General features: G+C 47.4%; 2 protein-coding genes across 2 annotated transcripts in view; one reads left to right on the plus strand and one right to left on the minus strand.

The window, feature by feature from the left end:
* ACTR5 (actin related protein 5) overlaps positions 1-23,485 on the minus strand; it is a 37,242-nt gene extending 13,757 nt beyond the window's left edge. Inside the window, 3 exon segments of the mRNA XM_068263559.1 lie at positions 736-742; positions 1,222-1,451; positions 23,106-23,485. Of these exon segments, the coding sequence (XP_068119660.1) occupies positions 736-742; positions 1,222-1,451; positions 23,106-23,459 (591 nt within the window). The 5' untranslated portion in view covers positions 23,460-23,485.
* A 7-nt stretch (positions 23,486-23,492) lies between these two features.
* The window catches only part of ARHGAP40 (Rho GTPase activating protein 40), a 209,621-nt gene continuing 206,537 nt past the window's right edge, over positions 23,493-26,576 (plus strand). The window contains exon 1 of the mRNA XM_068263552.1: positions 23,493-23,581. Coding sequence (XP_068119653.1) covers positions 23,550-23,581 — 32 coding nt within the window. The 5' untranslated portion in view covers positions 23,493-23,549. The remainder of the gene's footprint in view (positions 23,582-26,576) is intronic.

Raw genomic sequence — 26,576 nt, forward strand, 5'->3', positions numbered from 1 at the left:
TCTGCTGCTAGAACTCTGTGTGGCATTGACCTTGTCTCTAATCTGAGCTGCTGTTAACCTGCGATTTCTGAGGCTGGTGACTCAGATGAACTTATCCTCCGCAGCAGAGGTGACTCTTGGTCTTTCTTTCCTGGGGCGGTCCGCATGTGAGTCAGTTTCTTTGTAGCGTTTGATGGTTTTTGAGACTGCACTTGGGGACACTTTCAAAGGTTTCCCAATTTTTCGGACTGACTGACCTTCATTTCTTAAAGTAATGATGGCCACTCGTTTTTCTTTACTTAGCTGCTTTTTTCTATCAGCTGTGCACCTGATTTCTCCACAACGCAACTGATGGTCCCAACCCCATTTATAAGGCAAGAAATCCCACTTATTAAACCTGACAGGGCACACCTGTGAAGTGAAAACCATTTCAGGTGACTACCTCTTGAAGCTCATCAAGAGAATGCCAAGAGTGCAAAGCAGTAATCAAAGCAAAAGGTGGCTACTTTGAAGAGCCTAGAATAGGACATTTTTTCAGTTGTTTCACACTTTTTGGTTGTGTACACACACAAGTGTTAATTCATAGTTTGGATGCCTTCAGTGTGAATCTACAATGTCCTTAGTCATGAAAATAAAGAAAACTCTTTGAATGAGAAGGTGTGTCCACACTTTTGGTATGTACTGTACATGCAGGGTGCATTTCTCTAGGTTTTCCTCCTGACCTGCGCAAGAGTTCAGATGCACTTTAATGCAAACATCCAGCCTTCAAAGAATGAATGAGAACTGCATAACCAACAACCAATAACAGAGTAAGAGGGTAATACTAATGTAAGACTCTGGGTAACAGATGTACTTGCCATGGTAAAGATCTAACGAAACTGCAAGTACATGGCTCATTAATGGAGGCAGGGTAGCTTGCACTGATAGGGATATGGAGGCTAACATATTTATTTTCTTTTAAACAATACCAGTTGCCTGACAGTGCTGCTGATCACCTGCTTCTAATACCTTTAACTATCAATTGAAGTCTGACTGGGTTTGCCGCATGCTTGTTTCCAGTGTGTGATTCAGACATTACTTCAGCCAAAAAGATATGCGGGATACCAGAGCCGGGACAAGGTCCTCCAGCACTCAAGGCTGAGACACCAAAGTGCGCCCCTCCATCCCTCCCACCGCAACCATCACACACTGATTGCTATTAGACTAAGAGGCTCCCCAGGTCTGGTGACTGCACGTACTCACCTGCCATTCAGTAAGGGAAGCACGTGAGTGCAGTGGTACCCAGAGGACACAATGACTCCAGAGTTGGGAAATGCATCCTTTTTTTTGTGGTAGAAACTGAACAGACCATCAATGCCAAAGGAAATCTTGGGAACATGATAGCATTCGAAGAGTAGTTCTGATACCATCTGTCGGACATGAAGAGGTGTGCATGGAGCCTCCGTAAACACAATAGGATGGTCAACACAACCCTGTGGAAAAAAACACATGAAAATGTAAGCTGGACTTGCAGGGTGACACGGTTGAGTCAGATACTAAAACAATACATTCTGCCAAACCACTGCTTGCATTTAGTTCATCCATTGTGGATATCTTATTTTTCCATGAGCCGAGACCATTGCAAAGGGACCCTGGTGCTTTGACATGTCTCTTTACATTAATATAATAAGGAGTGAGAGCACTTGGCAAGAAAAAGATGCGAGATGAAATAAGAGACCCCTCTGTAAATTACAAGATGCCAGTGAGTGCTAGAGAATAAAATGTGAAATATTACATCCAGTGAGTTAAGCTTTAAAAGCCCATTTTGAGGAACACAGCTAAAAAAAAAAAAAAAAATCATATACTGTAGAATTCCTTTATAATAAACTCCACGGGACCCAGCCAAGTAGTTTACTACAGTAGATCAGAAGTTTACTATATCAGGATTAGTCATACAATGCATATTCATAAAGGTGCATGGTCGGGACTTGGAGACTGAGTTTACTATACCAGCGTTTAACAAGATTCTTCTTTAATAGCTTTGTTTCCAAAGTGCTCTGCTCAGACATTAACTTTTTTGTGTTTAGTGAGGGTTCTGCAGCTAAAAATTCTGGCTTAAAAATTTGATCAAAGATCACAAGCAGTCTGGTTGTGGGAGTTGAATTCAGATTGTGTGCGTGTGGCTGCTTCTGCTTGGAATGCATCTTCCTGATGTTCTGACTGAAAGCACAGTAATGTCTCTAAGGGTAGACTGCAGCCAACAGCAGTGATAGACAGAGGAGAAGGAAGTGGCCAGTGACTGGTTTCCTAGCCAAGTACTTTACAAGTGATCTCACCCCAGCTAATCAAGGAGTTTCTATATAGACAAAAACAAGGTCTGTCACTGAGTGCCTTCACAGGACTAGAAAACATATCATGCCTGGAGTAGGGGTTTAAAAGGGATACAGCGTTAAAGTGATGTTTATAAGAGGAGTCGGTGTTCATTTTTTTTATTACTAAGTAATTTTTTGTTACATGTACACATGAAGATGGAGACCTTAATCTGTTCTACTTCACAAGTCGTCATTATTTGTTTCTGAGCTCAATTTTCAGCTCTGTTAACAGCTTAAACAGCACTCTTTACATGAAATGGTGTGTGATAAGCTTTTCCTCCTTTTATTACTGAGAAGTAACATCAGAGCCCACTATAAGGTCAGTATTATCAGGAGGCATTATTCAACCCATTATGTTCCTTTTGAAGGATGCATTTGCTTCAGCAGTATCCTTTAACATGAAGGATGCATTTACTTCAGTTGTATCCTCTAACATAATTAACATTCAATCTAAATAAGCAAACACTGTTATACCACTGACTTATTTCACGTGAGTCTGAAAAATAAGAGTTTGCTTACCGAGAAGCATGTTAATTTATAAGGATCTAGTAGACCTTAGCTAGTTTAAAAATAGGCTCTAGGTTTCTCTCACAGCTGCCACATGTCAGTGCACACCCGTCCGCCACATGCACCCGCCCGCCACCAGCACCCCCTGGCCTCCTCCTGTCTCAATGGCTACACATGCGCAGTAACCAAAACACACGGGACACAGACACAGGAGGATGACACAGGGCCAGTTAAGGTTTTATTACATAGGATACATCAGAAGCTATGCTGTTAAAATCTATAATTTTTATAATATAAAATCTGCCAATAAATGTGGCAGTTCAATATCAGCTGGTGCCCATGTGAGGACATTGTTTTTTGTTGACAAAATCTATACATTTATCACTAATCATAGATGATACAAAGCAAGCAGAAAGAACTCTCCCCTGAAAGCTAAGGGCCGGTTCACAAGGGTACTTGGCGGGCGTTTACAGCCAGTGTCCAGGACCTGTCGTTATATGCTCCAATTCAAGTGAACGGGAGAGTTTGTATCAGGCTTTTACTGGAAGTTGCGGGAACGCGGTGTTCCGATCTCAATTTTCCCTGTCATTCCAGGCGACCCTGCACGCTACACGCAGCATCCAGGGTTGATTACCGCTGCATCTTCGTGTCCCACTGCGGGGACGAAAAACGCTGATCAAGACGGGCCACCACCAAAAAAAAAACTCTACTGGAAGCTGGGCAGAAGCCCATGTGAACCGGTTATTACTCTGAACCTCTCCAGTTCAGGTAACATGGTCACATTTTTATACCCCATCTTTAGCTGCAGAACTCTCATTTGATACCAAAAAAATGCTCCCTGCTTACAGAGCAACCAGATGGTGTACTCTGATGTATGCTTGGACCTGAGCTTTAGAATTGCCCAGGTGTACCAACATTTGTGTCACATTTATCAGAACAGGAGTGAATGCATTAGGCTTTAATCAGATTAATTTATTAATGGATAAACTACTTGAACCATCTCTTTTTCGGGCACACCTAGCTATGCTCCCAGAACTAAGCTTAAAAGCCATTTACACACATTAATATTCAGTATCCTGAGTTTATTCCAAATATATACCTAGAGATCAGTCCTGTCAGATTACTAAAAGTAGCATGACCACAGGAATCATGAACACAGTGACTAGTGAGTCAGCACATGACAAAATGACAAGGTGTAACGGTAGCATTATAGTGAATATACACTGTTTACTTAGACATTTACTCCTGGACTAAAATGAAAGTTTGGAAGTAAAATGCTCTGCAGAAACCATATGCCCGCTAAACCACAGTACTGGATTTGAGGGCCCATTCACACTTGGAAATGCAAAACACCGGCGATTTTTGCCGGCGTTTTGCATGAGAAATTTTTTTTTAAGCGGAAAAAAAATAAATCCCTTAACACTGCAGCGATTTTTCCGCGATCGCGCTTAGCGCTTCTATAGCACTGAAACACAATCGCCAGGAAATCGGCTGAAAATGGTGCAGGCGACGCAAACGATTTTGGGCGATTTGCGGCGATTAGCGCAAATCGCCCAAGATCAGGCCCATGGGGTTTAATTACACTAGCGCTTTTAAAAAGCACTAGTGTTTGAGTGTTTTTCCAAAATCGTGGCAAAATGTTCTAGTGTGAATGGGCCCTAAAGGAATACCGAGGAGAAAAGCCTGGGGGAAACAGAGGCCATTCATATGTGTCGGCACCTAAGTAAATATTTACCATGGTGTCTGTTTACTTCTGAGAGGCTCCATCATCTCCTAAATTGGTCCAGTATAGGCCCCAAGGTACCAGTAAGTTGGCGACCTTTGAATCGGATCTACTTGAGCTGCGCATGTCCAACAACTCAGTGACACGCTTTGTTCACGTCCCCTGCATCCTCCCAATTGAACGCAGGGAGTCTGGCCAGAGTGGCAGCACTTAGCTACTGTGCATGCGTGGCTCAACTAGATCCAGTGCCAAGGTCGCCGACTTGCTCTAGTTGCGGCATATACAGGACCGATTTAAAGAGACACTGAAGCGAAAAAAAATTATGATATTATGATTTGTATGTGTAGTACAGCTAAGAAATAAAACATTAAGATCAGATACATCAGTCTAATTGTTTCCAGTGCAGGAAGAGTTGAGAAACTCCAGTTGTTATCTCTATGCAAACAAGCCATTAAGCTCTCCGACTAAGTTAGTGGAGAGGGCTGTTATCTGACTTTTATTATCTCAACTGTAAGTTAACTGTTTACTTTTTCTCTGCTAGAGGAGAGGTCATTACTTCACAGACTGCTCTGAAAGACTCATTTTGAATGCTGAGTGTTGTGTAATCTGCACATATTATAGAATGATGCAATGTTAGAAAAAACACTATATACCTGAAAATAAAAGTATGAGAATATTTTCTTTGCTGCTAATCTTCTAGTAATTATTCATAGTACACAACCAATTCACTATATCATATTTTTTTTTTCGCTTCAGTGTCTCTTTAACAGACAAATTTGGCAGATAGTTGGTAGGTGTGTATGAACTGCATTTCCTGGGCCTCAGCCAACTTCCTCAGGCTAATGGTAGTGCCTAGAATCATTAAATCTTAGCAGCTCAATTCCCAGGCACAGGTAAAATATACAAACAAATAATATAAATATTTGCAATAAAATAGACATTCCACGTATAAAGATTATAGGAGGATCTAAACATAAAAATATATATTTCTGTATACCTTTTAAAAAAAAAAAAAAGGATAAAAAAACTACAGTAGCTACCCCCAGAAGAGATTTTGACACAGTGTCCCTCCTCCACAAAGGAATACCAATCAGAAAGCCTTAGCAAATACCTACTGCAGTGTCTGTTTCACACGCCTCATTCACACGCTCAACAGCGGTCTTTTATGCAGCACAATTGTCAAATGGCTTTTGTTTTGAAACAACTAAAAAAAGTATTTTGCTATAGTTCAAACAGATAAGACTGATAAGAAGTCAATGCAACAGTTTTTGTAAAGGTGTACAGAGGCGCCAATAGGATAAAACACACTAAAAACATTTAAAACGTTCAGGAGGCGGCGGTGGACCAGCCACTCCAAACAGACACAATGGGCTCTATTTTCAATGACTTCTCGCATGCGGTAAAGTACATGTGGGAAGTTTGCGACCAAAACATCGGCAAGTTCACATTCACAAAATGTTACGCATGTTTTTTCCGCATGCGGAAAAAGTGCGGTAAAAGTGCGGGATTCATGCGGAAAAATTTCCGCAAAAGTCGGTATTTTCCGCAAACAAACATCAATTGACAAAACATTTCAGGCTCCTCATATCGACATTATTTACCGTTTTTTTATCACCTACAAGTAGTAGGTGATATATTCCACATCCCATTGACTTTAATGAAGTCTGGAGGCTTAAGGGCTGTGCTTGCTGGACTTTAACATTTTTTTTTTAAACACTTTTCATGCGACCTTTTTACCGCATGATTACCGCATGAATAATGGCTGTTTCCGCATCTTTTCTACCGCATGCGGAAAATGTTAGTGAATGCTGAAAAAATGCGGAGTTTACCGCTGGCGGTAATTTAGCGGTAAAATTTAGCGGTAATTTTGGCTCTTTGTGAACAGAGCCCATTGCTGCCGATTAGGGTAATAATAATTTATTCATACCTCTTGGTGCCAAACGTAGATTGGACTCCTAGCTGTGTGATACTCCGTTTGTTTATTGCCTGATGAAGCGGGATTGCGCCCGTGAAACGCGTTGCCAGTGTCTCGAGGAGTATGTGAATAAACTATTATTACCCTAATCGGCAGCATTGTGTCTGTTTGGAGTGGCTGGTCCACCACCGCCTCCTGAACGTTTTAAACGTTTTTCGTTTATTTTATCCTATTGGCGCCTCTGTACACCTTTACAAAGCCTATTATCCACCCCTGGTGGAAGGGTAGTACACCCTCTTTTCCTCCTATACACAGAGAGCGACATCTTAATCCTGAGTGGGGACAGGTCTAATTTCCTCACCTGCATCGACAGTGGTTACCTTTGCGGTAACCCTGGTTTGTAAGTATAATCCTTACGTTTCAAATACCTTCTCCTTTCCAATACACATTACACTATTGGGCCCTCGGGTTTCTTCTTTCAATGCAACAGTTGGATTTACTTCTTATCAGTCTTATCAGCTGTTTGAACAATAGCAAAATACTTTTTTTAGTTGTTTCAACCTGTTTCACAACAAAAGTTCCATGGGGCTTAACAGACAAGTTTGGCAGATAGTTGGACAGATAGTTGGTAGGTGTGTATGAACCTTAAAGTAGACCCAAACTCAAACATTTTTTTTAAAGGAGTTATCAGGCAAAAAAAATAAAAATAAGTTTCACTTACCTGGGGCTTCTACCAGCCCCATGCAGCCATCCTGCGCCCTCATAGTCACTCACTGCTGCTCTGGTCCCCCTCCATCAGCTCGTTTAGTTTTTGCCGACCTCGGGGTCGGCGGGCCGCATTTTTTTACGCGTTGAACCACTATCGCGTAAAGATATATGTGTTGCTGTTCCTGCAACGGCGGGAATGCGTAAAAATGTACGCAAGGTGGCCCGCCGACCCAGAGGTCGGTAAAAACTAAACGAGCTGACGGAGGGGGGCCAGAGCAGCGAGTGACTACGAGGGCACAGGATGGCTGCATGGGGCTGGTAGAAGCCCCAGGTAAGTGAAACTCATTTTTTTTTGCCTGATAACTCCTTTAATTCAAAATATTTCGTTGCACCATACAAAGATAAACACTTCTTCAAGCCTATGAGCATTTCAGTGCATGCTTTTCACCCTCTCTTTTCATAACTAGGGTTATACAGGTGGCAGCCATTAGCATTTCCTCCTTTGCTGGACACCTTCTACTCCACCAGTTTGCCGGATTCTGTCCCGGCAATATGAAAGGAAGGGGGGAGTTCCTCCAATAAATGTAAAATGTTTTATATTTGTCATCTTGCAGCTGAAAAAAGGCTGCTATTATAATTTATGGACTATCCCTGGTCGTAATCCTACATAGGACATTTGCTGGAATCCCATACTCTTTATTTACAGGTAGAAAATCGAGGTTTACAGTGTTTAATGTCTCGTGAACATGACAGTAGTTTCTTAAAGTTATTCTGCTGCCATACAGACAAATCCTGAGCTATTTCACTTTTAGCTGTTCCCTGCTTTCTGCTTTGTATTTCTCAGGAGTTTTATTACCTATATTAGGGCTGGTGCACACCGAGCGGCTTTTTGGGCGTTTTCAGATCCGCTTGCAGCTGCGGATCTGCTTGGTCAATGTATCTCAATGAGGTGGTGCACACCAGAGCGGGAGGCGTTTTGCAGAAACGAAAAATGCCGGGGTGAGGCATTTTTTGGATTTCGGATGCGTTTCTGCCTCAATGTTAAGTATAGGAAAAACGCAAACCGCTCTGAAAAACGGTACTTCAGAGCGGTTTTGCAGGCGTTTTTGTTACAGAAGCTGTTCAGTAACAGCTTTACTGTAACAATATATGAAATCTACTATACTGGAAACCGCAGCAGCAATCCGCAAAACGCTAGCAAAATGCCATAGAAAAATTAAAAAAAGCGTTTCAAAATCTGCTAGCATTTTGCGGATCTGCTAGCGGTTTTTGGTGTGCACAAGGCCTCAGTAATCAGTAGGACAATGAAGTGCAAACCATTTGAAGTTGATGCAGAATTCTCTTCTCTATGGAAATAAATGCAGCTTCAAAATTAACCAAACAAATGAAATTGAGGTGGGATTCAACTGGTCTGTTCTCAAGCTTAAAGTGGACCCAAACCCAAAAATTTTTTTAATTAAAAATATTTAGTTGCACCACTCTGACACACACAAAGATAAATAAACACTCCTTTATGCCTATGAGCATTTCCGTGCATGCTTTTCACCCTTCTCTTTTCATAACTAGGGTTATACTGGGGGCAGCCATTAGCAATTCCTCCATTGCCAGACACCACTTACTCCATCATTTTGCCGGATTTTGTCCCGGCAATTTGAAAGGAAGGGAGGGGTTCCTCCAATAAATGTAAAATATTTTATATTTGTCATCATGCAGCTGAAAAAAGGCTGCTATTTATTATTATAATTTAGAAAATAGATTTTATTTCTGAAACCTTGTATTTTTAATTTGGGTCCACTTTAAAGGGACTTCGAGCAGTGCCTGTGGGTATGCCTTTAACCTGCCTGGCGTTCTGATTCATGCGGCCCTGAGCTAGCTACATGATTCCCCCCTCCCTGCGGCGTCCCTCCCTGCCCTCCGATCACCGCAGGCGCAATGACCCGTCCGGAAATCCCGTTCTGAACGGGATTTCCTTGAGGGCTTCCCCCGTCGCCATGGCGACGAACGTCGTGACGTTATCGACGTTGTGACGTCACAGGGAGACCTGATCCACCCCTCAGCACTGATTGGCCAGGCAGCGCACGGGGTCTCGGCAGGGGGGGGGGGGCTGTATCGCGGCGGGTAGCGGCGGCGATCAGGTAGGACACGCAGCAAGCAAAGTGCTTGCTCCGTGTTTAAAAAAACATTATTTAAATCGGCCCAACGGGGCCTGAGCGGTGACCTCCGGCGTTTCTGGACGAGCCTACCTCGTCCAGAACGCCAGGGAGGTTAAGCATACCCACAACTAATTAATTATATCCTCACACCTACCGTCATGATGTTTGTAATTATATCCCCCTGCCCCCTGGGTTCCTTGCATTGCACTGATTGGAGCTGCCGACAATGGGGAAAGTGTCGTCCTGCATAATACAATGCTGAATAAGGAATCCAAGATGGCGGCCGCAATTTCGATCGCAAAAATAACGAAAACTAAAGGGCGTAGGGTGGCGGTTTACATATCATTGAAAAGAGGAGAAAGAGAGCTTCAAAATGGTATGCATCTTTCCATAGTTACTGCACTGCTCGGTGTCCATTTAAGTAATGATAACAGTTATATTGTCTCGCACACACTACAGGATCAAACCCATTGTCTCTGAGTGTGTCAGCTGGAAAAAGACGCCCTGTGTACAATGTTCAATCAAAAGGAGCTGGCACATCCAAGCGAATCTTTATTGGTTCCATAAAAAAACATACAGCCAACGTTTTGGAGCCACACAGGGCCCCTTTGTCAAGGCACAAATTGCTCAAAGGCAAAGATCTGTCTGCTGCTGTAATCAAGCTCCAGTAGGATTACACATCGCTGCAAATGAGTGTCTAGAGGAGTTTTCTCCCATTAACCCTACTAGAGATTAATTACAGCGGCAGACAGATCTATGCCTTTGAGCAAATTGTGCCTTGACAAAGGGGGCATGCATGGCTACAAAACATTGGCTGTTTTTTATGGAACTAATTAAGATTCACCTTGGATGTGCAATCCTTTTGAGTGAAGATTGTTTAAGTAATGAGTGATAAACGTGCAAGAACACTCTATAGTAGTGCGTGCATTGTAGACCTGTCGTCTCAAATTAGACAATGGGCTCTATTCATAAAAGGCTTTTGTGAGAAAACGCGGAAAAGCCGCCGCGAGTGTTCAGAGCAAGGCGGCTGATTCCGCGTCCAACGCGGCAGGTTGCGCGCATGGGCCTGCATCTGCTGGCATGACTGAATGCGGAAAAACCGCCGCATGTCCTGAGAACAAGGCGGCGGATTCCGCGTCTGACACGGCAGTTTGCACGCATAGGCCTACATCTGACAGTATGGCGGAACGCGTAGGAACCGCCGCATGCTCTGATAGCGGTGCGGCTGGTTCCGCGCCCAGCACAGCGGATGGTTTACAGTATAGGTCTGGTGTGGCTGGGACTGATAGTCCACACAGGTTTAGAAGGACGTGCGCGCTGAGAGGCAGAGCTTTTATGACAGCCAGAAGGGAGTCAGCTGACCAAGCCGGTCAGCTGACAATTCCACCATTTCCCATTGGTCCAGCACTTAGGGGAGGCGCTGGAGAGCGCCTTGCTATATATACTGGGTGCTGGTCATTCTCTGGTTGTCTGCCGTTGCGATCACTTAGTGGTAGCACTCAGACCTTGCCAGTATCTGTGATATTATCTGTGTTATTATCTAGACCAGTTCCTGGGTGTTGACGATCAAGGACCTCACACCTCAGTCTAGGGAAAACTGTATATTATCTGTGTTATTATCTAGACTAGTTCCAGGGTGTTGATGATCAAGGAGCTCACACCCAAGACTAGGCATTGTTGATTATTTTTTATGACCTTCTGCTTTCCTGACTACTCTTCTGATCTCTGATTTGGCACTTCACTATATCTGATACTCTGTTGCCGAACTCTACTTGTCTTAGGATTCTGCATCTGTCTCCTGTCTCTGTCCCTGATCTGTCTGTCTGTTGCCGACCCGGCTTGTCCGACCTTGAGAGCTATCTCCCCAGTTAGAGATAGCTCACAGACCTGGGGGTGACACCCTTCCTTGGTGTCACTCACACTCTGTCCTTCCTATTCTTAGCGTGACCCCTCCCTCGGGAGAGTCTCAGGCTTACGGAAGGAACGTGTTACTGTGCAGTACTCCTTACTGCTGTGCACCTGCTCCTCAGGTGCAGTCCTCAAAGTATTTCTGTTACACCAAACACTCTTATTACTCAGGTGTCCAGAGGTTAGAGATATATCTGATTATCGGTGATACTGCAGATCATCAATAATCGGGTATATATATATCTGTATTCTCGGTGATACTGCAGATCACCGGTAATCAGACCCTCTCTGTGTTACACCGATCGTTACAGCTTTGCGGTAAAAAAATGTTGGAGGGAAAATACTGCATTGGTATTTTAGACTTTGGTGTGCTAATTCATAAAAAAAGTTTACAGTTGCGATAAAAGGTGGGGGATTTCCAGCGGTAGGCTGGCGTAACAGGAGAAGCTGCCTAAGTTTTTCTCCGTGCAGAGACAGCCTTAAGGTGCATACACACATCAGACTATAGTCTTTGGAAAATGAAGGATCACAGACCTATCTTACCACCCTTCAAGTAGTATGAGAGCATTTCTACACAGTCTATTCTATGGAGCTGAACTCCCCATCAGAAAAAAATCTTTGCAAGATGCTGCACACACAGATGCTGTACAGACACAAAAGATCAGTATCTGCAAAAGATCTGTTCCTGCCAAAGATCCGTTCCTGCAAATTGCATTCATAGTCTATGAGATCTACAGATCATCATACACACCTTGTTTAACTGACATTCATCTGCAGATCAGAACCACTAAGATGGATTTTCAGATCTGCAGATGATTGTCTGATCTGCAGATCTCATAGACTATGAATGCAATTTGCAGGAACGGATCTTTTGCAGATACTGATCTTTTGTGTCAGTACAGCATGTTTGTATGCAGGATCTTGCAAAGATTTTTTCTGATGGGGAGTTCAGCTCCATAGAAAAGACTGTGAAGGTATGGCTCTCATACTACATGAAGGGTAGTAAGGTTGGTCTGTGATCTTTCATTTTCTAAAGACTATAGTCTAATGTGTGTGTGCACCTTTACAATACAAGAGACAGCCCCAACTTCCCTTTAGATGTGCATTTTTTTTTTTAAAACTGCCTCTGTTTGCCATGAATCTGCGCTGTCTATTAGTCTTTTTAAACAATCTATTTAATTGCCACAGCTTAGAACTTCAAGAAATGTTGCACATGCAGGCTTTCTGATGTGAAATATATCTGAAAATAGGTACCCAAGAGGTTAAAAAAACACAGCCTGGGTATTCCGGAAAGCCTTTTTTGTTCTCTGCTGCTGCCTGGGAGGTCTGTCCTCATTAGCTTTGCTGTTATTCGCATCCTTATCACCTTTTCTAAACAGACAGTATTCTCCGTCCCAATTCCGCCTGCTCTAATCTTTATGAATTGACATTTAGTGACATGTGTTGAGATAATCACATCAAAAGGCGGTAATTTCCCGCACTGCTCAGGAATTGTAGCTTTTCATGCAGAAACAGCTTTTATGAATTGACATTTTGCTAAGTGGTCAGTAAAGTCAGCTGTTTTGAGCATTACCGCATGCGGGAATGCTTTATAAATAGAGCCCTTTATGGGGGCAGGGCTGAACCAAATCATTGCACAGGACTAATCAAATGTGGATCAGAAGGGAAAATATTCAATTACGCGATAGCTTTATTATAGGGATGGTCAATGAGATGCAAATAATTTTGGGTTGATGAAGGATTAAGCAAAATCTATATGCAAATGTATGCAGCTTGAAAATGGACTCATTTTGGATTTGATTGGTTCATTTTCAAGCTGCATCAATTTGCATAATGCTGCATAACCTCAAAATGATTTGCATCTCATTGACCATCCCTACTTTATTCATTACTGTCACTAAAATTTAACCCGAAGTGAGGAAACTCACTACAGGTTAGATACTTACCTATGTAGAGAAATGCACTAAATATCATAGAATGTTTATGATCCTCGGCCCCTCCCATCATTCCAGCGCCATCCCCCTTTAAAGTAATTTGATCTGTTATGGTGAATACCGGTTCAGCACCCCTTAAAGGAAAACTTAAGTCAAAGCTAAAAAAATGAGATTTACTCACCTGGGGCTTCCCTCAGCCCCCAGCAGCCGATCGGTGCCCTCGCAGCTCCGCTCCGATGTCCCAGGACCCGCCGGCGAGCACTTCCGGTTTGGCCGTCACCGGCCGACAGGCATGGGAACGCGAGTGATTGTTCGCGTTCCCAGCCTGTATATCGCCCCCTATGCTGCTATTGCGGCCTCCTGGCATGGGAACGCGGCCTCCTGGCCGCAATAGCAGCATAGGGGGCGATATACAGGCTGGGAACGCGAACAATCACTCGCGTTCCCATGCCTGTCGGCCGGTGACGGCCAAACCGGAAGTGCTCGCCGGCGGGTCCTGGGACATCGGAGCGGAGCTGCGAGGGCACCGATCGGCTGCTGGGGGCTGAGGGAAGCCCCAGGTGAGTAAATCTCATTTTTTAGCTTTGACTTAAGTATCACTTTAACCTCCCTGGCGGTTTATTTATTTTGCCAGGGAGGCTGCGGGAGGGTTTTTTTTAAATTAAAAAAAAAATATTTCATGCAGCCAACTGAAAGTTGGCTGCATGAAAGCCCACTAGAGGGCGCTCCGGAAGCGTACTTTCGATCGCCTCCGGCAATCGAAAGTAACAAGATAGGCCGCAATGAGCGGCCTATCTTGTTTCGCTTTCCTCGTCGCCATGGCGACGAGCGGAGTGACGTCATGGACGTCAGTCGACGTCCTGACGTCAGAGCCGCCCGATCCAGCCCCTAGCGCCGGCCGGAACTGTTTGTTCCGGCTGCGCTGGGCTCGGGCGGCTGGGGGGACCCTCTGTCGCCGCTGCACGCGGCGGATCGCCGCGGAGCGGCGGCGATCGGGCAGCACACGCGGCTGGCAAAGTGCCGGCTGCGTGTGCTGCTTTTTACAGATTTGGAATCGGCCCAGCAGGGCCTGAGCGGCGACCTCCGGCGGCATACCCCGAGCTCAGCTCGGGATTACCGCCAAGGAGGTTAAACAACCTTCGGAACTACTCGGTCCTGGCTTGCACAGTACAGATGCACCTTTCTTCAGAAGCTCTCGGAGATGCAAGTTCCTATCAAAGGATGCCCAGTGTTCTCCCCGGGCTCTATTAGCCGGGTGCTCCACCCGGCTAGTTTTGGTGACCATCCGGCTGTCATCAGCTCACCTCTTCCTATGCTGTAAGCAGAGTTGCTCACAGAAGCACTGGCCCTGCATTCTCATCTTGCCCGACCCGGCTACTTTTTTATGCCACCCGGCTACTATTTCATGCCACCCATCTGTAAAAAAATTCTGGGGAGAACACTGGATGCCCAAGGAGTATCGACGACACAGCCGGTTGCATAACTTCAGCAGGGGACGGCACTGGAATGACAAGATGGGCCTAGGACCAGGAAGACTTTATAGTGTACCTGAAGCGAACTTTGGGTCAAAAGTCAAATACCTAAGAAGAGGGAAGCCACTGGATCCACCATAGCCGCAAAGGAATCTGACAAACTCCTGTTGGATTCCAAGCAAGTGACTGTGCTCTTAAACCAAGACTGAGGCTTTACTGCACCTGTGTGAGCACAGTGGCGGTAAGGCAGAGGTCCAGAGGATGACGTTTTATGCCTGTGGAGGATTTAGAGCAGTGATGGTTAACCTTGGCACTCCTGCTGTGACAAAACTACAAATCCCATCATGCCTCTGACAGCTCTAAGCATAACTTGTGGAGGCAGAGTATTGCAATGCCTCATGGGACTTGTAGTTCCACCACAACTGGAGTGCCAAGGTTAGCCATCACTGATCTAGCACTTATTCTAGCCTCCTCACGGTCATTCCACTTTGATCCCTGCAGCAGCTGTGCTCTCTTGAAAGCTGCATGCGTGGCCTAGGTTTTGTACCGCCTCAATTGCACTCCCATGGCCGGGAGCGTTCTGCTTTTGCATAGTTAGTAACCTGAGAGCTGGGCGAAGCTAGGGCGAGAAGGGGCGTGACCGGGTGGGCTCTGAGCTGGACTGTCCAGAAACAATAGGGTCGCCAGGTGTGAAGTAAAGGTGGAGTGTCTTGGCCAGGGGCCAGGACACTATAAGACCAGGGGGCTGGCCATTCAGCCTCCCTTCTTGGATCGTGTGGATACAGCAAACTTCGCTGGAGCAAAGGCTGGGGTAAGTGCAGGTTTTCATTACCTAGGCCTTAGCCAGAACTCCCTTCCCATCTCCCACCCAGCATCAAGCACACAGCCAGCAGCTTTCCCTCCTGGGTTACCTGCAGCCCAGCCGACCGGCAGAGCACACCACCTATTCTCTGGGCACCCCAGGCATCTCTTCACCCAGCTTCCGCCATCCCACCCCACTCACTCCTTCCAACCAACTATCCCCCCGTCCCATCCATCCATCCATCCGATCCCCACCCGGCCCAGATCCCAGCCACCCAGCTCACCTCGAGCTGCTGAACGCACCCAGTCCTCCATCCCAGCCAGCCCACCCATCCACTGCTAGCCCCCCCAAAGAATAACCTCATCCCTCCGCATCCCTGAGCTGCTGCAAGTAATCCAGGGCAAGCATGGATGCCCTGATGCAGCAACTCTGGGACCGGGTGAGGGCCATGCCGGGCGAACAAGGTATGCTGTGGCTGCAAGCACAGCTTACTAACCTGGCTGGTGCTCGCCCGGAAAGCACCAGGAGAAGGAGGCCTCCGGCCCGTTTCAGCCCCGCAGGCTCCCCAGCCAGGAGCAGGAGGCGGGGGGAGGAAGGGCCCATCCGGTCGGATGCCGGCGCGGCGAGCGGGGGGGGCCCGGGCCCGAACAGCGGGGGGGCAGGAGAGCGAGGCGTCTGCCACGGAGGGGGGAGAAGCCAGTGGGCAGACGGGGAGCGCCCCGAGAGCGGTGTTCTGCCTGGCCGAGGGGATATCTTCACCCAGCCAGCCCCGGACAGGAGGCCCAAGCCCCCTCCCTCTCACTCTCCCTGTTCCAAGCCAAAATGGCCGCCACCCGGAGCTCTCACAAAATGGCCGCCGCCATGGGCTCCGGGAAAATGGCCGCCGGGCTCAATCCAAAAGCCCACGGCAAGATGGCCGCCGCCAGGACAGGGCACAACGGAGCCCCGGTCAGCGCAGCGGTGAATGCGGCGGTGGGGCCGGCGGGGGGCCTATGCCAACCCCCACAGGGCGGCACCCACGCACCCCATCCCCAACCAGCCACCAAGCGGCCACCCCCACCCACAGGCCACACAGACATGGCCATCGGAGGGGACCCAGCGCGGCCCCGGGCCTGCAGGTACAGGGGCAACTAAAGGGCTCACCGCAGAGCCCCAGCACGGAACCGGGGGGGGGGGGGGGGGGAGGCAGGAACCACAAGCAGGGGGCCCCAGGAGGTCAGAGGGGCGCAGAGCAGCGCAGGGGGGGGGGCGCAAGGCTGGGGGGAGGAGAGCAGCGGGAAAGGGGGCCGCAAAGAGCCGGGGAGGGGGACAGGCGGCAACACAGAGGCCCAGCGGGTGGGAAGGGGGCAGAGGGTGGCAGCAGCAGCCGGAGCACGCCACGGAGGTGAGTTCGGCAGAGGAGGGGGGGGGAAAGCGAAGGAGAGCAGGAGGAGGAACGGGGCCGCTACGGGGGCCAACAGGAGGGTGGAGGGGGATGTCAGGAAGGCGCATGGGAAGCGAGGGCAGATCAGGCCCGAGGCCGGGCCAGCAGCAGCGGTGAGGGACGGCAGCAGCAGGGCGCGCGGCAGCAATATAACTGGGCGGAGGGAGTCGCCTCTTTGTTATTGCCTCCGCAGGTCGCCCATCACGGCTCCGGGGAGCAGATAGCTCAGGAGCCACACGGAAGAGATGGACCAGCGACACTCCAGGAGGCGGGGAACCAAGCAGGTGAGACTAACAAAACGATTGCCAATGACATGTATGCTTCTACAACTGCTAATGGCGTTTCTCAGGATGGGGATCAGCGGTCTTTACTGCTGGAAATTTTGAAGGCCATTAGGGCGAACACCACAACTCAGCAGGTGGGGGCCTGGGGAGGGGGCGAAGAAGCAAGGCCCGCGAAACAGGCGGAGGTGGGCGGCTCGGTTACTGAGGTTGGGAACGTTCAACCGCCGGTCGCCGCAACACCAGAGGTAGCAGCGACCGGGAAGCCCCGGCTAGCCGATTCGGCTAAGAGCAGCACCTACATCTGTTTTGCGGGCCCCTTAGGTTTCCACGTGTCAGAGGAAACAAAGGAAAAAATTTGGAAGGGTCAATACATTGACATATTCACAGTGCTCCCCCTGGATAACTTTAACATAGACAAGTGGGAAAGGGGCAAGGAACACCGCAAGGAGGAGGACGACATAAGGAGGATGTATAGATTAATACCCAGGACATTCCCCAACTGGTCCAGGGCGTTTCACATATTCGCCAGCATAGTGGGAGAAAAGACCCCAGAACAATGCGCAGCAATGTTCTGTTACCTAGACGGCATCAGGGAAGCATACCACAAATACGGAGGGAAGGCCTGGCTGCTATACGACGAGCAGTTTCGCCAAAGGATGGCAGTCAGGTCATCATTGACGTGGGAACACAGGGACATCATGCTATGGATGTCGCTGAGTAGCCCCGCCAAGCCAGAATACGGGGGCGGGTACAAAGGGGGCCAGAACACCCCCTTTCAAGCGGGAGCCGGCGGGGCGGATGCTTCGCTGGCCCAGCAAAGAAAAGGTTTATGCTGGAACTATAACAATGACACCTGCAAGCGGGGAACCACATGCAGGTACAAGCACGATTGCGCAGTCTGTGGGGCCAGTGGGCACCCAGGGGCTAAATGTTACAAAAGGAACGGAAATGCGCAGGGAGTCAAGACAGAACAGGGAACTGGAAAAGGGAGTCACGCCAGTTAAAGTTGGGGCGATGGCCCCATGGCTAGATAGGTACCCCAATAGGGAGCAGGCCGACCTTCTAGCATATGGCTTTCGGGAGGGGTTTAGGATACCATGCGAAACGGCCTGCCCAAATGACAGGTGCAAAAATTTAAAATCTGCTTACCATTTTCCAGAGGTGGTGGCGCAAAAGCTGGATAAGGAACTAACCATGGAAAGGATGGCAGGTCCTTTTCATCACCCACCCATTCCCAATCTGCACATATCACCCCTAGGCGTGGTCCCCAAGAAAGAGGCAGGTAAATATCGCCTTATACACCATTTATCGCACCCATGGGGCACGTCAGTAAACGACGGGATCGACACAGACTTAGCAGTGGTACACTATGCATCCTTTGACAGGGCAACAGCCCTGGTGAGAGGAAAAGGCCAAGGGGCACTTATGGGCAAGGTAGATATAGAATCGGCTTTTCGCTTACTGCCGGTGCACAAGGATAGCTTGCACCTGTTGGGGTGTAAGTTTGAGGGAAGATATTATGTCGACCGATGCTTGCCCATGGGTTGCTCAATATCATGCGCGTATTTCGAAGCCTTTAGCACATTCCTAGAATGGGTAGTGAAGAGCGAAAGCGGCTCCAAGGGCCTAGTTCATTACTTGGACGACTTCCTCTGCGTGGGCCCGGCCGGGTCGGGCGAGTGCAGGCAGCTGATGCGCACGCTGGTAGACACGTTTGACCTACTCGGGGTACCATTAGCGGCTGAGAAAACTGAGGGCCCAACAAGGCAGATCAAGTTTCTGGGGATAGAGATAGACGCGGAGGCGATGGAATTTAGACTACCTGAAGACAAGGTGAGTGACCTCAGGCTTGAAGTGGGAAAATCCCTGGCAGCCAAGAAAAGGACACTGCGCGAAATACAGTCACTACTGGGTAAACTGAATTTTGCATGCAAGGTCATGCCAATGGGCAGGATCTTCTGCAGGCGCCTAGCCTTTCTGACGAAAGGAATACAGCAGCCCCACCACTTCATCAGGCTAAACCGGGAGACAAAAGATGGCTTAGGGGTCTGGGAATCGTTCCTGGCAGATTATAATGGGAGAACGCTGTGGCCCCAAGAGTGGCGCACGAACGAGGAGCTGCAGCTCTTCACCGACGCTGCGGGGTCCACAGGCTTTGGAGCCTATTTCAAAGGACGGTGGGTGAGCGGCAGGTGGCCACACCCATGGCTCCGATCACCACTGGGGGAGAACCTGGCCTTTCTAGAATTCTTCCTGCTGGTAGTAGCACTGTTGGTCTGGGGCCACGAGCTAGCCAACAGAGCAGTCCGATTTCGCACGGACAACATGGCAGTAGTCGCGGCAGTAAACAGTCTGACTTCATCATCACCCCCAGTGGTGAGTCTCATCAGGCAGTTCGTACTAAAGTGTCTGCAGCATAACATTAGCTTTAGGGCAGTACACATCCCCGGTAAGGAGAACGGAATAGCTGACGCACTGTCTCGTTTTCAGCTGGACCGTTTTCGGTAGTTGGCCCCAGAGGCGGACGAGAGGCCTACACAGATACCACCAGGCCTATGGGACACAGTCTCGACAGACTGGCGAGTTGGGTGAGACAGTCCATCTCACCAACCACTTGGAGGGCTTACAGCAGGGTATGGAATAGGTGGGCGGACTTAGAAATCAGGCGCCCAACGGGGAACTCCGAAGAGAAAAGGAGCCTTATGCTGCATTTCCTCGACAACATATGTGCTACTGCTACGTCACCCTCTGCAGTGGACAAGGCCATGGCGGCACTGGCGTTCCTTTTTAAGTTAAGGGGGGAGGAAGATTTAACCAAGGTCTTCATGATTCGCCAGGTGGTCAAGGGTTTTAGACGTAGAGGTAAGGAGGAATTGGGAGGTGATTGCCGAAGGCCCATCACGCCGGCACTGCTGATCGAACTACTGAACGCACTGGAGGTACATTGCCGCAGTGCACACGAAATTCGGCTGTTCCAGCTGGCTTTTGCGCTAGCCTTCCATGGAGCTTTAAGGGTGGGGGAGCTGGTAGGCCCCAATAGAAATAGCGGGGGGGGGGGGGGGGGGGATACAGCAGAAGGATATCTCGCTAGCCCAAGGCAGCTTATGGGTACACATCCCCAGGTCAAAAACGGACCAAAGGGCCAAAGGAGTCACCCTTAGGCTGAGGGAGATGGCCGGGAGCAGGGCTTGCCCGGTACAACTGTACACAAGTTTTATGCAGGGGCAGTCTGACCGAACCGGTCCGCTCCTGCGGCACGAGGACGGAACTACGCTGTCCAGATTTCAGTTTGTAGCCCTGCTAAAACGCACACTCACAGGGATCGGGTGCGGTCACGGCCGAATACGGGTCACACTCATTTCGCATTGGGGCAGCTACCGAGGCAACCAGATGGGGCCTCGGCGCTGAAATGATTAAAAAGATCGGCAGATGGGAATCGCACCGTTTCAGGTCTTACATTTGCCCGCACCTGGCGGAGCGATAAGGGTAGAGCGCGAAGTAGAAAAAAAAAAAAAAAAAAATGAAGCATGTTATCATCTATCTATCATCTATCATCCCTCACAGGCCGACGAAAATGTATAGTGTGGATAATGGGGCATTCATACATAGTGCGGGCTGAGCGACGAGCTGCAAAGCGAGACAGAGACCGACACCTCGGGCAGGTAAGGGACAACGTGGAGGTTCACTGGTTGGGCCAGGGAGGACTGACAGTCGAGAGGCTGGCCCAGAAATTTTTTAAGTTAGTGAAAGCAAGGGGGTCCCCCGATGTGCTAATGGTCCATATAGGGGGTAATGACGTCGGGCATAGGCAACAGCATCTACTGATGCAGGAACTAATATCACTATTCACGCGGATGTGGTCACTCTGCCCCCGTATGACCGTAGTGTGGTCGGAAATCATCCCCAGGCTAACGTGGCGCCCGCGCAAGCCCGAGCAGGTCCTAAATCAGTCTCGGGCAAAAATCAATAGAGCCATTTCGAAATTTATGTTCAGGTCTGGGGGGTTAGCGGTCCGTCACACGCTGCTCGAAAGGCCGGCAGGGCACCTGGAAAGGGACGGCGTGCACCTAAATGATCTGGGCAACACCATCTTCTTATATGGCCTGAGAGAGGCTCTCGAGGCAGCGCTCTGCGTATGGGCGGGCATTCGCCCTTGAGAGGGCAAGGACGAATGCTGTGGCGGGTCCTTGGCAATGCCGTATCTTTGGACATCGAGAAAGTATTCACCACTGAGCTGGCATAACCAATGAATGAGTCGAAAGAGGATCCCATAATGAAATATCATGATAATGGATAATGCATAATGGAGTGGTGGTGTAATGTGATAATGTAAGCCGAAGGCTAGTGGCCAGCACGCAAGGGCATTGTCAAGGGACCTGCAGAGCGCTCAAGCGCCCCGCCATCTGTTAATGAAAATATGATTGTTATTGTAATATGTGTTTTGTCCCTCCCCCTCTCTACCCATCTTTTATTTCAATGTTTCGCTGTCACAGCTCAACTAATGTTTAATGTTAATACTGTAATAAAGCTGTGGCCTTATAACTCCAATTGGGTGTCATAGCTTATGTTACGGTAATTGAGAAGGTCGGCTCAACTAGGGCCCTACCCTGGTCAAGTAACCTGAGAGCTGGGCGAAGCTAGGGCGAGAAGGGGCGTGACCGGGTGGGCTCTGAGCTGGACTGTCCAGAAACAATAGGGTCGCCAGGTGTGAAGTAAAGGTGGAGTGTCTTGGCCAGGGGCCAGGACACTATAAGACCAGGGGGCTGGCCATTCAGCCTCCCTTCTTGGATCGTGTGGATACAGCAAACTTCTCCCACCCACCCTCCCATTGCCGCTTGCTCGTCGGTAGCAAGTGGCAGGATGGGTGTTGGGAACACCCCATAACAATGCAAACTTGTTGTATCCCTACAGACTTCGTCACAGCCGAGGGCGGGTCCTTGGCAATGCCGTATCTTTGGACATCGAGAAAGTATTCACCACTGAGCTGGCATAACCAATGAATGAGTCGAAAGAGGATCCCATAATGAAATATCATGATAATGGATAATGCATAATGGAGTGGTGGTGTAATGTGATAATGTAAGCCGAAGGCTAGTGGCCAGCACGCAAGGGCATTGTCAAGGGACCTGCAGAGCGCTCAAGCGCCCCGCCATCTGTTAATGAAAATATGATTGTTATTGTAATATGTGTTTTGTCCCTCCCCCTTTCTACCCATCTTTTATTTCAATGTTTCGCTGTCACAGCTCAACTAATGTTTAATGTTAATACTGTAATAAAGCTGTGGCCTTATAACTCCAATTGGGTGTCATAGCTTATGTTACGGTAATTGAGAAGGTCGGCTCAACTAGGGCCCTACCCTGGTCATGTATAAATCGAAACTACGCATGCGGCAAATGATCCCAGCAACAGGAGTATGATTGAGGAGGGGCACAATCGCAGTACCTAGCCAGCTTTCAGAGATGAGAGTAGAAAAGCCAGGGACCAGAACGACAACAGAGGGCAAGAAAAAGACATAGGTAAGTTAAACCATCCAAATTATAATCCTTTAAAGAACAAATGTAGCAAGAGGTATGTGGAAGCTGCCATATTTATTTCCTTTTAAAGCAATCCAAGTTGCCTGGCTATCCTGCTAATCCTCTGCCTCTAATACTTTTAGCCACAGACTTGGAATAAGCATGTAGCAGATCAAGTGTTTCTGACATTATTGTCAGATCTGACTGGATTAGCTGCATGCTAGTTTCAGGAGTGTGCTTCATTCAGACACTTCTGCAGCCAAATAGATCAGCAGGGCTGCCAGGCATTGTTTAATTGGCAGCCTCTATATTCTTCTCACAGCAATTCAGATAAGCCCCATGCAATGTTCTAGCTGAAGCTGATTTCTAGCACTCATAACATTATTGCTGAAGTTTGAACATACTCTTCACAGAGAAGAGACTAGAGGAGTACCTGTGACGTCACTCCCAGTTTTTGGAACACGTGATCGCACAGCAACTCCTGCAGCTCCAGGTTTACTGGAAGATTCCTGTCAAATGGGGTGCGGAGCAGCCAGCGGAGCGGCTCCAGGCTGGGAATGTCATTCCCTATACGGCTCAGACTGCGGGGCCCTCCCCGACTCCTGGCCACCACCGAGCGCAGCTGCATCTGGGGCCCCTGCCCGGCCCATCCCGCCCTCATCTGGAAGGAGCCATTGTCCAACACTAGCACGGCTGGCCCGTCAAACATCGGCTCCAACACGGGGTCCGGTATCGCCCGGGCATCTTTAAACCTGAAGACATTCCCAGCTGGCCTGGGCGCCGCCATTGTGGCTGAGCGGTACGTTTGGAAACTGGTCCGCTGTAGTAACGAGTTATTGTTCCGAGGATAGAACGTTCCTAGCAACTGTGTGTGTTGATGCTGCAGTGCGCAGGACGAGGCTGCAGCAGGTGAGATACTTCCTGTAGATAAACCACATTCCCATTCTGCCTTATTATTGTCTGCATTTACTGTGGTCTGCTTCATTCCCTTCCCTTGTGGGGAGAGAATTCCCCGACCAAGTACACTAATACATTTACAGAGTTATTATTATTTGGAAAATTCTAATGTATTGTGCAGTACTTGGCAAACAGAACTATGACACAAAAGTAGACCCAGTCTAATCCAGTTTACAGTCTATGGCTGCTGCGCATAAAACAGTATGTACTCCTAATTGACAAACAGTCAAACCAACATGATCATATAGTTTGTTGATCAGGAGCGCGTTCATTTGTAAACCGATATCAAAAACAAGAAAAAAAATCCCTGCTATGGATAGAGTTCTCCTTAAACCTGAACTGAAAAGTAAAAATAAACATACACAGGTCACACTTACCTCCCATGTAGTCCACTCCTCAATCTTTCGCCTCTCGTGTGTCCTGTTTGTCCACTGTGGTTGATGGAATTCTTCATCCTTCATTTTAAAAATGGCAATGATCTTGTAATAGCTTTTGGGTCAGCACACTGTTAGGGCTCATTCATACTAGGGGTGTTTCCTGCCTTTTTTCAAGCGCAGGCGATTTTTAAAATCGCCCACAAAACGCTTGTGCATTGAATCTCTATGAGAAGGTTCAGATCAGCTCGATCAGTTCGTGCGTGTGCGTTCAGCAAAGCGGTGCCTGTACCATTTTTGGGGTGTTTTGGCTATAATGGAAGGTATAGGAATAGCGCTGAACGCTCACAAAACCACTTTATGTGCCGATAGTGTTCACTTTTTTTCAGAATGAATACATTGTATTTATTCTTTTCCGGCTCAAAGGGATCACTTGCTGATTTGCATCAAGGAGTGCAATACAAAACCATTCTGGAAAAGCACTTAGAAAAGTGCTTACCAGAAATGCAGTGCTCAGTGGAGTGCTGGGAGGGGGAAAACAAGCTGCACAAAAACGCAAAAATGTTTGCGTTTTCGATTTTAGGTGTGAATAAGGCCTTAAAGGGAACCAGAACTGAGTAAAATTATTTAAAATAAACACATTATGTAGCTGCAAATTAATGTTACATACTTACCTCACCGTCAGTATCTCTCAGAAGCTCACCATTTTCTTCTTACAGTGATCCCTTCCAGTTCTGACAATATTCTGTTAGAACTGAAATATATCAGCTGCTGTCAGTTACAACTGAATGTGCAAGGTAATATCCATGCTTCCCTATGGCTCAAGTGGGCGATATTACAGTTTAACAGTGTGCTGACCAGGAAGCTGTTATGGGGTAATAGCCATTTTCAAAATGGAGGACAGATAATTTCATTGCTCACAGTGGATGCAGGAGAGGAGAAAGAGATTGAGGAGTAGACTAAACAGGAAGTAAGTATGACGTGTTGATGTTTATTTTGACTTTTCATTTTCAGTTCAGGTTCTCTTTAAACTGTAACATCGCCCTCTTGAGCCATAGGGAAACATGGACATTACCTTTCACATTAATTATCCTTTCAGCTATAACTGACAGCAACTAAAATATACCAGACAGCAACTGACGTATAATTGACAGCAACTGATATATTTCATTTCTGACAAAATCTTTGTAAGAACTGGAAGGGATCACTGTAAGAAGAAAATGGTGAGCTTCTAAGAGGAACTGGCGGTGATGTAAATATGTAATATTCATTTGCAGCTACATCATGCATTTATTTTAAATAATTTTACTCTGTTGAAGTTGGGTAATGAGCATCTTTTCTTGGACACTGGAATCCATTCTCCTGTTTAGGGTTACTGCACACATAAAGAAACATGGATTCACTGCACTGACTGTGGCATAGCTTCCAACTGTCCCTCTTTTGGAGGGACAGTACCTATTTGGGAACCCTGTCCCTCTTTCTTCCTCATCTGTCCTCTTTCAGGGCTGATGTACAGATCTACGTAAAAACATGTATTTTTCTACAGAAAAATGTGTTTAACTGACTCTGAACTTTATTTTCACCCTTTTACATTGATACATTTCTTATTTTGAAATGTTAATATGAAGGAGAAAGAACCAGTGTGGTTTGAATGATAAAACAACATATTCTTCTTATGAAATCTTTATATGCGAGACTAGGGGTGTGTTGTGGGTGTGGTTAGGGGTGTGGCTAAATTGTCCCTCTTTCGGATCTCAAAAAGTTGGGAGGTATTACTTTGGTTTCATTATTTCATATGGTATCATGACATAAACCTTGCTCCAGTGCGAGTGTTACATTGGGCCCCCTCAAGCACTCCCTGCATAGCAATTGATGTGGAGCACCAATACGGTACCTGTCCAGGACACCTGCAGTGTCAGAGGGGTGTAGGCAGGGGAGGAGAATTACCACTATTCACAGCACATACAGTTGCCTTCATAAGTTTACATACCCTGGCAGAAGTATAGAAATATTCACCTTTAAGACTGACCATGCCAAATATGTTCTTTTTCATTCATAGGTGGTGATTGGGTGAAGCCATTTATGATCACACAGTAATGTTTTTTTTTAAACATGGTTAGCACTCTCGCCTGGCAGTGCTGGGTCCTCGGTTCGTGTCCCAGCCAGGGCACCATCTGCACAGAGTTTGTCTGTTGTCTTCGTGGTTTTCCTCCGGGTACTCCGGTTTCCTCCCACAACCCAAAAAGATACAAATAAGCTATCTGGTTTCCCCCTAAATTGCCCCTAGACTATGATAAATACACTATACAATACATACATAGACATATGACTATAGTAGGGATTAGATTGTGAGCCCTTCTGAGGGACAGTTTACTGACAATATACTTTGTATAGTGCTATGGAAGATGGCGCTATATTAATAATAATAACAATAATAGCAAGTGGAATCACCCAGACAGTGAAACGCTTACCTGCAATGTTCATTTCATCTATGGTGCGCCAGTGTGCTTAGATTAGGAACCACTTAGCAATAGATTCAGTGTAACTCTGCAAGCTAGGGTACAATGGTATTA

The sequence above is a fragment of the Hyperolius riggenbachi genome, chromosome 12 (assembly GCF_040937935.1).
Source record: "Hyperolius riggenbachi isolate aHypRig1 chromosome 12, aHypRig1.pri, whole genome shotgun sequence".
Classification (NCBI taxonomy): Eukaryota; Metazoa; Chordata; class Amphibia; order Anura; family Hyperoliidae; genus Hyperolius; species Hyperolius riggenbachi.